This window comes from Eubalaena glacialis, chromosome 12, assembly GCF_028564815.1.
Source record: "Eubalaena glacialis isolate mEubGla1 chromosome 12, mEubGla1.1.hap2.+ XY, whole genome shotgun sequence".
NCBI lineage: Eukaryota > Metazoa > Chordata > Mammalia > Artiodactyla > Balaenidae > Eubalaena > Eubalaena glacialis.
The window spans coordinates 92,796,243-92,812,621 of NC_083727.1; the positions used below are offsets into that span (position 1 = coordinate 92,796,243).

General features: G+C 36.0%; 1 protein-coding gene across 1 annotated transcript in view; it reads left to right on the forward strand.

The window, feature by feature from the left end:
- Positions 1-16,379, forward strand: part of ADGRB3 (adhesion G protein-coupled receptor B3) — a 785,278-nt gene that overhangs the window by 421,572 nt on the left and 347,327 nt on the right. The window contains exon 15 of the mRNA XM_061207676.1: positions 15,852-15,954. Coding sequence (XP_061063659.1) covers positions 15,852-15,954 — 103 coding nt within the window. The remainder of the gene's footprint in view (positions 1-15,851; positions 15,955-16,379) is intronic.

Sequence of the window (16,379 nt, forward strand, 5' to 3'; positions counted from 1 at the left end):
CCATTCACATTAGGGAACTAATGACTACCCACAGCATGGTGTGTTCTTACTCTGCTGGTGAGGATTTTAACTGTAGTACCTTTTAGTAGGACAATTTGGTAACTCCAGGAGTCTTTAAAAATACATTCTCATTGATCCAGCAATGCCACTTGTAAGAATGTATCTGACAGAAATTATCTCTAAGGAAAAAATAGTATATCCAATCATACATTTAAGCCAAGGACTTCAAGAAACTGTTGTAATCAACCCATTTGCTGATTCATTTAATAAAGCCAAGTTCCAGTTATATAGGGAGATCATGATACTTTTGAGTAGGGGATCAATGTGTACTTTTCCTGGTAGGACGTATGGAAAATATAGTCCTGTTTAAAAAAAAAAAAAAAAAAGAAACAGAAAAAAGCACATTAATGTAGCTATTAACACTCAAGATATTGTAAAGGATCTAATTAAAATTATATGCAAATTACAGTATAGTATTATAGTGCCAGGAAAAATACAGATAAACCCCCAAAAAAAGAAACAAAAAAATAAGCAACAGAAAAGAACCCCAACGTTCTCATAAGCCACTAACATGAAAACTATCTTTTAAAAAGGAAAAAAAAAAGTCAATAATGCAAAATCACATAAATTTGCTGTCAAGTGCACCAACCTAATAAAAGATAAATGATGCTAATTTTTTTCACATTTAGGAAATGGAACCCATCTGAGTTCCTAATATTATAGGAATTAAAGGCAAACAGGAAAAACAGTTGAACTAGAAAATATTGGAAATAATACAAAAATGAAAACATAATCACTTTTTAAAGAAATTTTTACTGGCGTATAGTTGCTGTACAATGTTGTGTTAAGTTTCTGCTGTACAGCAAAGTGAATCAGCTATATGTATACATATATCCCCTCTTTTTTGGATTTCCTTCCTGTTTAGGTTACCACAGAGCATTGAGTAGAGTTCCCTGTGCTGTACAGTAGGTTCTCAGTAGTTATCTATTTTATACACAGTAGTGTATATATGTCAATTCCAATCTCCCAATTGATCCCACCCCACCCTTTCCCCGCTTGGTGTCGATACGTTTGTTCTCTAAGTCTATGTTTCTATTTCTGCTTTGCAAATAGGTTAATCTGTATCATTTTTCTAGATTCTACATATATGTGATATTATTAATATAAGATTAATAATTAACTAATATGATTAATTAATGTGATTAAGAAATAAAACTATTAATATACGATATTTGTTTTTCTCTTTCTGACTTACTTCCCTCTGTATGACAGTCTCTAGTTCAATCACTTTTATACCAATACATCCTGAAGGCACTGGACCTGAAGTACTGATTTCCCTCAAGAGCACCTTTTCTTCAGTTTGAGGACCAGACACTGAACCTTCCCTCTTCATTCTGAATTTACAATGAAATACTGTAGTTTTGTGATACTCTGTATCTTTTTATGATGCCCCACATTGAGAACATTAGAAATTAAAATTATCCTTCAGGATAACAAATTGGCATGACTAATACTATAAAATATTGTAATATTCCCTAGTCAGTACATTCTTTACAAAAATCTGAGTTTAATTGGGCCATACTATTTGAAAGTCAATTTAAATCCCTGATCACTTGGCTTCATTGTGGGTCTAGGTGTTGCCTCCCTCAGCAAACTTAACTTGCAATTCTCGTTAGTTTTTTATTATCTTTTATCTTTTTTTTTTTAACATCTTTATTGGAGTATAATTGCTTTACAATGGTGTGTTTCTGATGTATAACAAAGTGAATCAGCTATACATATACATATATCCCCATATCCCCTCCCTCTTGCATCTCCCTCCCACCCTCCCTATCCCACCCCTCGAGGTGGTCACAAAGCACCGAGCTGATCTCCCTGTGCTATGCGGCTGCATCCCACTAGCTATCTATTTTACGTTTGGTAGTGTATATATGGCCATGCCACTCTCTCACTTTGTCCCAGCTTACCCTTCCCCCTCCGCATGTCCTCATGTGCATTCTCTACATCTGCATCTTTATTCCTGTCCTGCCCCTAGGTTCTTCAGAACAGTTTTTTTTTTTTTTTTTTTTTTTTTAGATTCCGTATATATGTGTCAGCATACCGTATTTCTTTTTCTCTTTCTGACTTAGTTCACTCTGTATGACAGACTCTAGGTCCATCCACCTCACTACAAATAACTCAATTTTGTTTCTTTTTTATGGCTGAGTAATATTCCATTGTATACATGTGCCACGTCTTCTTTATCCATTCTTCTGTTGATGGACACTTAGATTGCTTCCATGTCCTGGCTATTGTAAATAGTGCTGCAAACAACATTGTGGTACATGACTCTTTTTTTGAATTATGGTTTTCTCGGGGTATACGCCCAGTAGTAGGATTGCTGGGTCGTATTGTAGTTCTATCTTTAGTTTTTTAAGGAACCTCCATACTGTTCTCCATAGTGGCTGTATCAATTTACATTCCCACCAACAGTGCAAGAGGGTTCCCTCTTCTTCCCACCCCCTCCAACATTTCTTGTTTGTAGATTTTTTTATGATGGCCATTCTGACATGTGTGAGGTGATACCTCATCGTAGTTTTGATTTGCATTTCTCTACTGATTAGTGATGTTGAGCATCCTTTCCTGTGTATATCTTCTTTGGGGAAATGTCTGTTTAGGTCTTCTGCCCATTTTTGGATTGGGTTGTTTGTTTTTTTTTGATATTGACCTACACGAGCTGCTTGTATATTTTGGTGATTAATCCTTTGTCAGTTGCTTCGTTAGAAAATGTTTTCTCCCATTCTGAGGATTGTCTTTTCATCTTGTTTATGGTTTCCTTTGCTGTGCAAAAGCTTTTAAGTTTCATTAGGTCCCATTTGTTTATTTTTGCTTCTTTTTCCATTATTCTAGGAGGTGGGTCAAAAAGGATCTTGCTGTGATTTATGTCATAGAGTGTTCTGCCTATGTTTTCCTCTAAGAGTTTTATAGTGTCTGGCCTTATATTTAGGTCTTTAATCCATTTTGAGTTTATTTTTATGTATGGTGTTAGGAAGTTTTCTAATTTAATTCTTTTACATGCAGCTGTCCAGTTTTCCCAGCACAACTTATTGAAGAGGCTGTCTTTTCTCCATTGTATATTCTTGTTTCCTTTATCAAAGATAAGGTGCCCATATATGCATGGGTTTATCTCTGGGCTTTCTATCCTGTTCCATTTATCTATATTTCTGTTTTGTGCCAGTACCATACTGTCTGGATTACTGTAGCTTTGTAATACAGTCTGAAGTCCGGGAGTTTGATTCCTCCAGCTCAGTCTCTCTTTCTCAAGATTGCTTTGGCTATTCAAGATCTTTTCTGTTTCCATACAAATTGTGAAATTTTTTGTTCTAGTTCTGTGAAAAATGCCATTGGTAGTTTGATAGGGATTGCACTGAATCTGTAGATTGCTTTGGGTAGTATAGTCATTTTCACAATGTTGATTCTTCCAATCCAAGAACATGGTATATCTCTCCATCTGTTTGTATCATCTTTAATTTCTTTCATCAGTGTCTTATAGTTTTCTGCATACAGGTGTTTTGTCTCCTTACGTAGGTTTATTCCTAGGTATTGTATTCTTTTTGTTGAAAGGCTAAATGGGAAAGTTTCCTTAATTTCTTTTACAGATTTTTCATCATTAGTGTATAGGAGTGCAAGAGATTTCTGTGCATTAATTTTGTATCCTGCTACTTTACCAAATTCATTGATTAGCTGTAGTTGTTTTCTGGTAGCATCTTTAGGATTCTCTGTGTATAGTAACATGTCATCTGCAAACAGTGACAGTTTTACTTCTTCTTTTCCAATTTCGATTCCTTTTATTTCTTTTTCTTCTCTGATTGCTGTGGCTAAAACTTTCAAAACTATGTTGAATACTAGTGGTGAGAGTGGGCAACCTTGTCTTCTTCCTGATCTTAGTGGAAATGGTTTCAGTTTTTCACCATTGAGAACGATGTTGGCTGTGGATTTGTCATGTATGGCCTTTATTATGTTGAGGTAAGTTCCCTCTATGCCTACTTTCTGGAGGATTTTTTTTTTTTATCATAAATGGGTGTTGAATTTTGTTGAAAGTTCTTCCTGCATCTGTTGAGATTATAATATGGTTTTTATCCTTCAGTTTGTTAATATGGTGTATCACATTGATTGATTTGAGTATATTGAAGACTTCTTTCATTCTTGAGATAAACCCCACTTGATCATGTTGTATGATCCTTTTAATGTGCTATTGAATTCTGTTTGCTAGTATTTTGTTGAGGATTTTTGCATCTATGTTCATCAGTGATATTGGCCTGTAGTTTTCTTGTTTTGGGGCATCTTTGTCTGGTTTTGGTATCAAGGTGATGGTGGCCTCATAGAATGAGTTTGGGAGTGTTCCTCTCTCTGCTATATTTTGGAAGAGTTTGAGAAGGATAGGTGCTAACTCTTCTCTAAATGTTTGATAGAATTCACCTGTGAAGCCATCTGTCTTGGGCTTTCGTTTGTTGGAAGATTTTTAATCACAGTTTAAATTTCAGTGTTTGTGATTGATCTGTTTATATTTTCTATTTCTTCCTGGTGCAGTCTCGGAAGGTTGTGCCTGTCTAACAATTTATCCATTTCTTCCAGGTTGTCCATTTTATTGGCATATAGTTACCTGTAGTAATCTTTCATGATCCTTTGTATATTGGCAGTGTCAGTTGTTACTTCTCCTTTTTCATTTATAATTCTGTTGATTTGAATTTTTTCCCCTTTTTTCTTGATGAATCTGGCTAATGGTTTAAATTTTGTATATCTTCTCAAAGAACCAGCTTTTAGTTTTATTGACCTTTGCTCTTGTTTCCTTCATTTCTTTTTCATTTATTTCTGACCTGATCTGTATGCTTTCTTTCCTTCTGCTAACTTTGGGTTTTTTTTGTTCTTCTTTCTCTAATTGCTTTAGGTGTAAGGTTAGGTTGTTTATTTGAGATGTTTCTTGTTTCTTGAGGTAGGATTGTATTGCTATAAACTTTCCTCTTAGAACTGCTTTTGCTGCATCCCATAGGTTTTGGGTTGTTGTGTTTTCATTGTCATTTGTTTCTAGGTGTTTTTTGATTTCCTCTTTGATTTCTTCAGTGATCTCTTGGTGATTTAATAGTGTATTGTTTAGCCTCCATGTGTTTGTATTTTTTACAGAATTTTTCCTGTAATTGATATCTAGTCTCTCAGCATTGTGGTCGGAAAAGATACTTGATACGATTTCAATTTTCTTAAATTTACCAAGGCTTGACTTGTGACCCAAGATATGATCTATTTTGGACAATGTTCCATGACCACTTGAGAAGAAAGTGTATTCTGTTGTTTTTGGATGGAATGTCCTAGAAATATCAGTTAAGTCCAACTTGTTTAATGTATCATTTAAAGCTTGTGTTTCCTTATTTATTTTCATTTTGGATGTTCTGTCCATTGATGAAAGTGGGGTGTTAAAGTCTCCTACTATGATTGTGTTCCTGTCAGTTTCCCGTTTTATGTCTGTTAGCATTTGCCTTATGTATTGAAGTGCTCCTATGTTTTGGGCATAAATATTTACAATTGTTATATCTTCTTTTTGGATTGATCCCTTGATCCTTATGTAGTGTCCTTCTTTGTCTCTTTAGTAGTTTTTATTTTAAAGCCTATTTTGTCTGATACGAGAATTGCTACTCCAGCTTTCTTTTGATTTCCGTTTGCATGGAATATCTTTTTCCATCCCCTCACTTTCAGTCTGTATGTGTCTCTAGGTCTGAAGTGGGTCTCTTGTAGACAGCATATATATGGGTCTTGTTTTTGTATCCATTCAACCAGTCTATGTCTTTTGGTTGGAGCATTTAATCCATTTACATTTAAGGTAGTTATCCATATGTATGTTCCTATTACCGTTTTCTTAATTGTTTTGAGTTTTTTATTGTAGGTCTTTTCCTTCTCTTGTCTTTCCTGCCTAGAGAAGTTCCTTGAGCATTTGTTATAAAACTGGTTTGATGGTGCTGAATTCTCTTAACTTTTGTTTGTCTGTAAAGGTTTAAATTTCTCCACTGAATCTGAATGAGATCCTTGCTGGGTAGAGTATTCTTGGTTGTAGGTTTTTCCCTTTCATCACTTTAAATATGTCCTGCCACTCCCTTTTGGCTTGCAGAGTTTCTGCTGAAAGTTCAGCTGTTAACCTTATGGGGCTTCTGTTGTATGTTATTTGTTGCTTTTCCCTTGCTGCTTTTAATATATTTTCTTTTTATTTAACTTTTGATAGTTTGATTAATATGTGTCTTGGTGTGTTTGTCCTTGGATTTATCCTGTAGGGGACTCTCTGCACTTCCTGGACTTGTTTGACTATTTCCTTCCCCATGTTAGGGAAGTTTTCAACTATAATCTCTTCAAATATTTTCTCAGATCCTTTCTTTTTCTCTTCTTCTTCTGGGACCCCTATAATTCAAATGTTGGTGAGTTTAATGTTGTCCTAAAGGTCTCTGAGACTGTCCTCAATTCTTTTCATTATTTTTTCTTTATTCTGCTCTGCAGTAGTTATTTCCACTCTTTTATCTTCCAGGTCACTTATCCAGTCTTCTGCCTCAGCTATTCTGCTGTTGATTCCTTCTAGAGAATTTTTTGTTTCATTTATTGTGTTGTTCATCATTGTTTGTTTGCTCTTTATTTCTTCTAGGTCCTTGGTACACATTTCTTGTCTTTTCTCCATTCTATTTCCAAGGTTTTGGATCATCTTTGCTATCATTACTCTGAATTCTTTTTCAGATAGACTGCCTATTTCCTCTTCATTTGTTTGGTCTGGTGGGTTTTTACCTTCCTCCTTCATCTGCTGCGTATTTCTCTGGCTTCTCATTTTGCATAACTTACTGTGTTTGGAGTCTCCTTTTCACAGGCTGCAGGTTCATAGTTCCCGTTGTTTTTGGTGTCCACCCCCAGTGCGTAATGTTGGTTCCGTGGGTTGTGTAGGCTTCCTGCTGCAGGGGACTAGTGCCTCTGTTCTGGTGGGTCAGGCTGGATCTTGTCTTTCTGGTGGGCAGGTGCACATCCAGTGGTGTGTTTTGGGGTGTCTGTGAACTTCTTATGATTTTAAGCAGCCTCTCTGCTAATGGGTGGGGTTGTATTCCTGTCTTGCTAGCTGTTTGGCATGGGGTGTCTAGCACTGGAGCTTGCTGGTCGTTGAGTGGAGCTATGTCTTAGAATTGAGACAGAGATCTCTGGGAGAGCTCTCTCCGATTGATATTACGTGGGACTGGGAGGTCTCTGGTTGTCCAATATCCTGCACTCAGCTCTCCCACCTCAGAGGCTCAGGCCTGACACCCAGCCAGAGCACCGAGTCCTTGTCAGCCACACGTCTGTATTAGCCCAGGAATAAGCTTTCTTATAGGTAATTCCATGTTGCTGGCCATTGGAAAAAGAGGGCAAGGACTTTGGTGATTTTTGGCCGTGTCTGGGGAGCACCTCTGCTCTGTGTCTTTGTCACTGAAGGTCCGTGTTTTCAGCTGTGCTGTTGTCCCTGAGTCATTCTGCAGTCAAATCTTCCTCGCCATTTGCCGCTGGGCCACTCTCACGGAGGCGCTCAAGGCCCCCTCCTCCAAGCTCTCTGCACTTCCCCTGCCCACGCAGGAGGGACTACAGCACTCTGGGCCACAGTGGTTGAAATTCTTGTTAGTTTTCAAAGTTCTAAGTTAGCCCAACCTTACTTGTAGCAGCCATCGGCTAATTTTAGTTTTAAAAGTAAATGTATTTAGCTCAGTGACATTGATGAAGTCCTCAGTTCAGTTTTTTTTAGTAAATTTATTTATTTATTTATTTATTTATTTATTTATTGGCTGCATCGGGTCTTCATTGCTGCGTGTGGGCTTTCTCTAGTTGCAGCGAGTGGGGGGGCTGCTCTTCATTGCGGTGTGCAGGCTTCTCATTTCGGTGGCTTCTCTTTGTTGTGAAGCATGGGTTCTAGGCACGTGTGCTTCACTAGTTGTGGCACATGGGTTCAGTAGTTGTGGCACATGGGCTCTAGAGTGCAGGCTCAGTAGTTGTGGAGCTCGGGTGTAGTTGTTCCACGGCATGTGGCATCTTCCCATACCAGGGCCGAACCCGTGTCCCCTGCATTAGGCAGGCAGATTCTTAACCACTGTGCCACCAGGGAAGTCCCCTCAGTTTAATTTTTTAGCATATATACCTAGGAGTGGGATTTCTAGATCATATGGTAACTATATTTTTTATTTTTTGAAGACTCTGCCTACTGTTTTCCATAGCAGCTTCACCATTTTATATTCCCACCACAGTGCAGAAGCCTTCTGATTTCTCCACAACCTTGTCAGCACGTTATTTTCTGTTTTTTTTTTTGATCCTGGCCATCCTAAGGGAAGTGAAGGAATATTTCCTTGTGATTTTGACCTGCATTTCCATGATGATGAGTGATGTCGAGCGTTTTCTCATGTATTATTGTCCTTTTGTATATAATCTTCAGAGAGATATCTAAGCCTCTTGTCTCTTTTTTAATCTTTTAAAAATTTATCTTTAATCTTTTTAATTTGTTTGGTTTTATTGTTGAATTTTAGTATTTCTTTATATATTCTCAATATTAACCCTTTATCATATATATGGCTTATAAATATTCTGTCTTATTACATAGATTGCCTTTTCACTCTGTCAGTTGTTTTCTTTACTGTTTTTAAGTTTGATGTTGTACCATATGTCTATTTTACCTTTTGTTGCCTGTACTTTTGGTGTCATATCAAAGAAATCATTGCTAAATTCAATGTCATGAAGCTCTTCTCTTATGTTTTATTCTAAGAGTTTTATTGTTTCAAATCTTATGTTTAGATCTTTAACCCACGTTAAGTTAGTTTTCGTATATGCTGCAATGTAAGTGTCCAACTTCATTCTTTTGCATGTGGATACTGAAAACATGGGATGTTTTCCCAGCAGCATTTTTTGAAGAGATTATCCTTTCCTCACTGGGTAGCCTTGGCAACCCTGTGAAAGATCATTTGATCATATATGTGAGGTTTTATTTCTGGGCTCTCTATTCTATTCCATCAGTCTCTGTCTTTATGCCAGTACCATACGGTTTTGACTTACTGTAGTTTTGTAACATGTTTTGAAATCAGGAAATATGAGACCTCCAGCTTTCGTATTCTTTTTAAAAATCATTTTGGCTCTTCAGGGTCCTTTCAGATTCCATATGAATTTTAGGATTTTTTTTGTCTATTCCTGCAAAAAAGTCATTAGTATTTTGATATGGATTGCATTGATCTGTAGATTGCTTTGGGTATTATGGAAATTTGAACAATATTAAGTCTTCCAGTTTGTGAGGATAGGATGTCTTTCCATTTGTTTGTATCTTCTTTGATTTCTTTCAACAATATTTTCAGGTTTTCAGTGTGCAGTTCTTCACTTCCGTAGTTAAGTTTATTCCTAAGTATTTTATTCTCTTTAATGCTGTTGTAAATAGGATTGTTTCCTTAATTTCCTTTTTGGATTATTCATTGTTAGTATATAGAAATGCAACTGATTTTTGTGTGTCAATGTTGTATCTTGTAACTTTTCCACATTGTTTATTAGTTCTAAAAGGGTTTTTGTGGAATCTTTAGGGTTTTTTACATGTAAGATCATTCCATCTACTAAAAGAGACAATTTTTGTTTTTGCTTTCCAATTTGGTTGCCTTTTATTTCTCTTTCTTGCCTGATTGTTAGGCTACTAGGCATCCCTAACTGTTAAGAATTCCAGGTCTATGTTGAATAGAAGTGGCAATGCATGACATCCTTGCTTTGTTCCTCATCTTACAGTAAACGCTTTCAGTTTTTCACCATTAAGTATGATGTTAGCTGTGGGTTTTTCATAGATGGCCTTTATTACATTGAGGTACATTCCTTCTATACCTAACTGTTTGAAAATTTTTATCATGAGAGAATGTTGAAAATTTTCAGATACTTTTTCTGCATCAATTGAGATGATCATGTGGTTTTTGTTCTTCATTCTGTTAATAATGGTGTTTTACACTGACGATTTTCTTATGTTGAACCAACCATGCATCCCAGAGATAAATTCCTCTTGATCATGTATTTGATCTTTTTAATGTGTTGTTGAATTTGGTTTTGTATTTTGTTTAGAATTTTTGCATCAATATTCAATATCAATATTACTCTGTGTTTTCATTTCTTGAGGCATCTTTGTCTGATTTTGGTATCAGGGTAATGCTGGCCTTATAAAATACGTTTGAAAATATTCTCTCCTCTTTAATGTTTTGGAAGAGTTTGAGAAGAATTGGTGTTAATTCTTCTTTAAATGTTCAGTGGAATTATTCAGTGAAGCCATCTGGTCCTGGGCTTTTTTTTTTTTTTTGTCAAGAGGTTTTTGATTACTGATTTAATGTCCTTCCTAGTTATAGGTCTGCTTAGATTTTTAAACTTCTTCATGAATCAGTCTTGGTAGGTTGTATGTTTATAAGAATTTATCTGCTTCTTCTAAGTTATTCAGTTTGTTGTCATATAATTGTTCATAGTAGTCACTAATGATACTTTTATTTCTGTGGCATCAGTTGCAATGTCCCATCTTGATTTCCAATTTTTGTTGAGTTTTCCTTCTTATTTTAGTAGTTACTCTAGCTAAGAGTTTGTCATCTTTTTTTTTTCTCAAACAACTCTTAGTTGGGTGATGTTTTCTATGTTTTCCTGTTCTCTATTTCATTTATCTCTGCTCTGATCTTTATTATTTTCTTCCTTCAGCTAACTTTGGGTTCAGTTTGTTTTTATTCTAGTTCTGTGAGGTGTAAAGTTAAGTCATTGATTTGAGATCTTTCTTCTCTTTAAAAGGAGGCATTTACCCCTATATATTTTTGTTTCAGTACTGCTTTTGCTGCATCCCATAAGTTTTGGTATGTTGCGTTTTCATTTGTCTCAATATATTTCCTAATTTCCCTTGTGATCTATTTTTTAACCCACTAATTGTTCAAGAGTGTGTTGCTTAATGTTCACATATTTGTGAGATTTCCAGTTTTCCTTTTGCCTTTGATTTCTAGTTTTATTCCGCTGTGTTCAGAAAAGTTACTTGGTATGATTCCAGTTGTCTTAAATTTGTTAGGACTTTTTTTTGTGCCTCACCTGTGATCTATTCTGGAAAATTCTCTGTATCCACTTGAGAAGAATGTATACTCAGCTATTGTTGGATGGAGTGTTCTGTATATGTCTGTTAGGTACAATTGATCTATACTGTTGTTTAAGTCCTCTGTTTCCTTATGGATCTACTATCTGATTGATCTATCCATTATTAAAGCAGGGTATTGTATTGAAATAGTTTACTATTATTGTGTTACTGTCTATTTCTCCCTTCAGTTCTGCCAATGTTTGCTTCATATTTTTGGGTGCTCTGCTGTTAGCTACATATATTTATAATTGTTATATCTTCCTGGTGAATTGACCCTTTTATCATTATATAATGTTCCTCTTTGTCTTTTATTTCAGTTTTTGCTTAAAGTCTATTTTGTCTGACACCAATATGTCCATCCCTGCTCTCTTTTGGTTACCATTTGTACGGAGTATCATTTTAGATCTTTCACCTTCAGCCTACATATGGCCCTATACCTAAAGTGAGTCTCTTGTAAACAGTTGCATTGCATTTTATAGTCACTTTTTTACTCTCTTTAAGATATGATTCATGTATCCTAAGCATCTTAAGCCTTTGTAAAAATTGTGAAGAATAACTTGAGCCTTCTTTGAATAAAGAACTCTACACATTTTAAAATGTTTTAGATACTGACTAGTGCAAATCTCAAGGACAAGAAAGATCTTTATTACTTTAGTCATGAAATCCATTTGGCTGTAAGATCTGCTTTTCTAGCAGTGAATACAAATGTGAACCCAGCCAGGAAGCATTAGTAGATCACAAAGCCTGACATGGCACAGGAGGAGCCAGCTATTCACTTATGCAAATTAGAATAAATTGATGAAATAAATTAAAGAAATTTTGTACACTGTACACTTTTTTAAAAGGGAGCCACTGCATAATGTAAATTTGCTTATTTTTCCTTCATTAAATATTTGGATATTGTGATACTGACATTATATTTTAAATCACATTGGCCAAATGTTTGATATTTTTGTTTATTATGTGGTATTTAATAAGTCATTCAAATATGTGTTAGCCCTAAAATGTGCCACGCATAATGTAAACAAGGATACATAAATGCTAGATACAAATCTTGCCCTCCTTGAACTATAATCTTGTGGAAGTAGACATATACAGCATTAATGGGTGTGGGGTAGAGCTAGTACATGGTAGTAACTCAAGGTGGGAGGGGACTCACATAATGTGATAAGCACATCCATATGCATAAATATATTGACACACATCCCTTCTCAAATGTAGTCTAAATGAATTAACACACATACACACACATGCCCTCTCCCCCCACTCCCCACACACATACTTGGCAAAAGCCATAAGGCAGATTTCATCTTCTAGGGACCTTCTCCACCAGGCTGATTAAGTAACTGGTGAACATGCCACAGAGTAAATACTCTACAGAAGGCTGCCTATCTTAGCCATTGGCTCTCCACCATCCAGTTTCCTAGGGCTAAAATACCCACAAGCCCAAACACACAAGGAGAACTTCATAAATATCTTGACAAGCTATAAATTCCTGTTTGGAATATCCACATCTGTATTTTCCAGTAAATCAGCCACTTATACAACTTCTAAAATAATACAAAATATCTGTATACTATCAAATTTAACTAAAATTTGTTAAAATTAGCAGTTTATAGATTAGCATTTGGTTTTATTTATAGCAGGGAAATGGGATTATAAACAGGACCAGAATAAGGGGGCAGATTGGGTTTGTGTGATGTGTAAATATTTTTGTTTCAGATAACCAAACCTGAACTCAAATGTATTCATTCCTGAAAAAGGAACTTGCATCTGTGTCCCAGGACTGTTCTCTGAGAGAAACCTCCATAAATTTTTTGGTGGTGGCAGATTAATTTTGTCCCCAACTCCAAGCTTTATATATATATATATATATATATATATATTTATATATATGACAAGATATATATATATCTTGTCATTTTCTGGGAATCCTGTCAGATCTGTTAACATAATTAATCAACCGGTATCACCTCACAGTTAATCCCATCTATTCTCACTTGATCCACTGATCACTTTTGCTCACAGAGAAACAGGGAAGAGTGAGTTTGCAAAGGAAGCTTGGCATTTAGAGCTTCCTTCCATATCCTTCTCAATGCCCCTTACCTTCAGTTGACTCATTTAGTATTTTTCTTTTTTTTGAAGTATTTTTTAAAAATATTTTATTGATTGATTGATTGATTGATTGATTGCTGTGTTGGGTCTTCGTTTCTGTGTGAGGGCTTTCTCCAGTTGCGGCAAGTGGGGGCCATTCTTCATCGCGGTGCGTGGGCCTCTCACTATCGCAGCCTCTCTTGTTGAGGAGCACAGGCTCCAGACGCGCAGGCTCAGTAATTGTGGCTCACGGGCTTAGTTGCTCCGCGGCATGTGGGATCTTCCCAGACCAGGGCGCGAACCCGTGTCCCCTGCATTGGCAGGCAGATTCTCAACCACTGCGCCACCAGGGAAGCCCAGTATTTTTCTTTAATAAATTTATTTATTTTATTTATTTATTTTTGGCTGCCTTGGGTCTTCATTGCTGGGCGCGGGCTTTCTCTAGTTGCAGCAAGCAGGGGATACTCTTTGTTATGGTGTGCAGGCTTCTCACTGTGGTGGCTTCTCTTGTTGCGGAGCATGGGATCTAGGTGCACGGGATCTGGTAGTTGTGGCTTGCGGGATCTAGAGAGCAGGCTCAGTAGTTGTGGTGCACGGGCTTAGTTGCTCTGCAGCATGTGGGATCTTCCCTGACCAGGGCTCGAACCTGTGTCCCCTGCACTGGCAGGCAGATTCTTAACCACTGCGCCACCAGGGAAGCCCAACTCATTCAGTATTAAATGAAATAAATAACAGTCAACCAACCTTCTCTGTTTACAACCACCTTCCTCCTAAGGAATACTGAAAACAAATTTATACTTTGTTGTTTTTTACTATTTTTCTGTTAGGCTAGGTACCATGAAACTTCCTGAGTGTTCTAGAATTTGTTATTTGACATTACTAAATATATGGGTTAAAAAATGTTATCCCACTCAGAGTATGTTTATAGTTCCTCTGCTACTAAATATTCCTCCAAGTGTGGCATAGTTGGCACTTTTTTCTGCTGAAATTTTGTGGCAAAGATCAGCCCATTAGAGAAAGCATTTTCACAAAGAATGTGAGGTTCAACATTATTCTATGATATTAGAATTATATGACTTTGATGATACAGCCATTTTAGAAAACTGTATGGCAGTAACTTATAAAATTAAACATGCTTTTACCACATGAGCAAGCAATTCCACTCATAGTTATTTACTCAAGACATGAAAATATATGTCCATCCAGAAAGTATATATACCAATTATTCATAATAGGCAAATATGAATAGCTGCTAAAAATCATAAAAGCTAAAAATCAGAAGCAACCTAAAGGTTGCTCACTTAACAGATGAATAGATCACAAATTCAATGTCACGAAATACTACTCAGCTATAAAGAGAAACAGGACTGTTATTTAAATCTCAAAAACATTATGCTGAGTGAATTAAGTCAAACACAAAAGTCTATGTAGTGTATGATTCTATATAATGAAATTCTACAAAGACATAATTATAGTGACATCATGCCCATGGTTTCCTGGAACCATGGGGAGGGGTGTGGGGATCAAGTGCAAAGGGGCTCAAGGAAACTGTGGAGGGTTGTCTGTCTGGATTTGGTGGTGCTTGCATTGTAGCATACAGTTACCAAAAGCTTTAAACTGTCCACTTAAAGTTGATGAATTTTATTACCTGTAAATAACGCCTTAAACACAAAAAAGAGGAAAAAAATTAAGTGACTTTGTCTTGCTACCTGTTATAAATTCCCCAGAATAGTAAAAAGGAAGGATGAATATTTACATATGTGTATATATATATATTTCTTCAAGTAACTAAAGTACAATAAAATCTTTAAATCTCTGTATTATAGGAGGTGTATAGCATTATATATATGTTGGACGAAAACCTGTATATGCAAGAAAGAGCTGGTTCCATTTTACATGTTTATATTTAGGGATAATTTTTTTTGTAACTTGTAAATATGATTATATTTAAAACTTCTTTGTGAATGAACTGTACTGGTGAGATATTTCCAAATGCAAATGTGTTCCTTACATCTAGCATGTTGAGATAAAGAAGTGGCCTGTAAATCTCTATTGTTGAAATGAATGATGGTCAATAATTAGCAACAAAGATTATTGATATTTAAATTCTACTTGTTTTCACTGTACACCACTTTCCAATCATTCATCTTAACGAATTTTGAGATAGTCTAAAAAACACCAAGACAGCACTTTGCAAGAAGAATAATTGGTCTCTTGGAGAACCAAACTGTTAGGTCCACCTTGAGATGAATGGATTATATTAATTTAAAGATTGCCTGAAGGTTTGAATTCATGATCCACCTGTCTCGCAGGTGAATCAGATTTAAGTAATTGTTAGCACTGTTGCTTTTCTATCTTTCCTGCCTTTAAAATGGTAACAGTCAGCAATAGCTTTCTCTCCCTAAAGTTTTCTAGTTCCAGATCAGGTATATTCATAACAAAAAATCAACTATGCCTTTCCATGAATAGTAGTTCAGTATCATGTTTTAAATCTATTTGCGTGATGTTTCTATGTCTTTGCTTAGGGTACATTTATTAAAAATGTCATCACAACATGTATTGAACAGTAGGAATTAATATTCATCATCAATCCTGTCTCCTTTTAATCATAATTATTCTGTTTCAGAAATTATACTGTCGTTAATTCCAAAATCATCGTGGTCACCATAAGGCCTGAACCCAAGACAACTGATTCATTCCTGGAGATAGAACTAGCTCATTTGGCTAATGTAAGTATCATCCACTTGGCACTGAGTTGCTTGTAGAATTTACCTTTTAAAGAAGGTTAACAGTCCTTCTTTTGACTGATAAGACCAGAACACATTTTCTAAACTCTTTAGAGTTGCAAACGAATTAATTTGTTATGAAGATATGTATTATATACAACCAAAATGACACATTATCCTATGTTTTGGTTCATGATAGAACTCTCTTCAGTTTCTCCAGGATACTAGTTAATAGTTTGTCAGTGCCCACATCTTTATTGGGCTCTAAGCTAAGAAGTGGGGGAGATCAAATGGAAGAACCAGTCTTGCCACATGGTGAGGAAAACTGCCATGTAAACACACAGATTTAAGATGCATGCAGCAACAGAAGCTACAGACATAAAGCAAAGGGCAGTGATGTCCTCCAGGGTACCCCAGGGTAGGAGAGT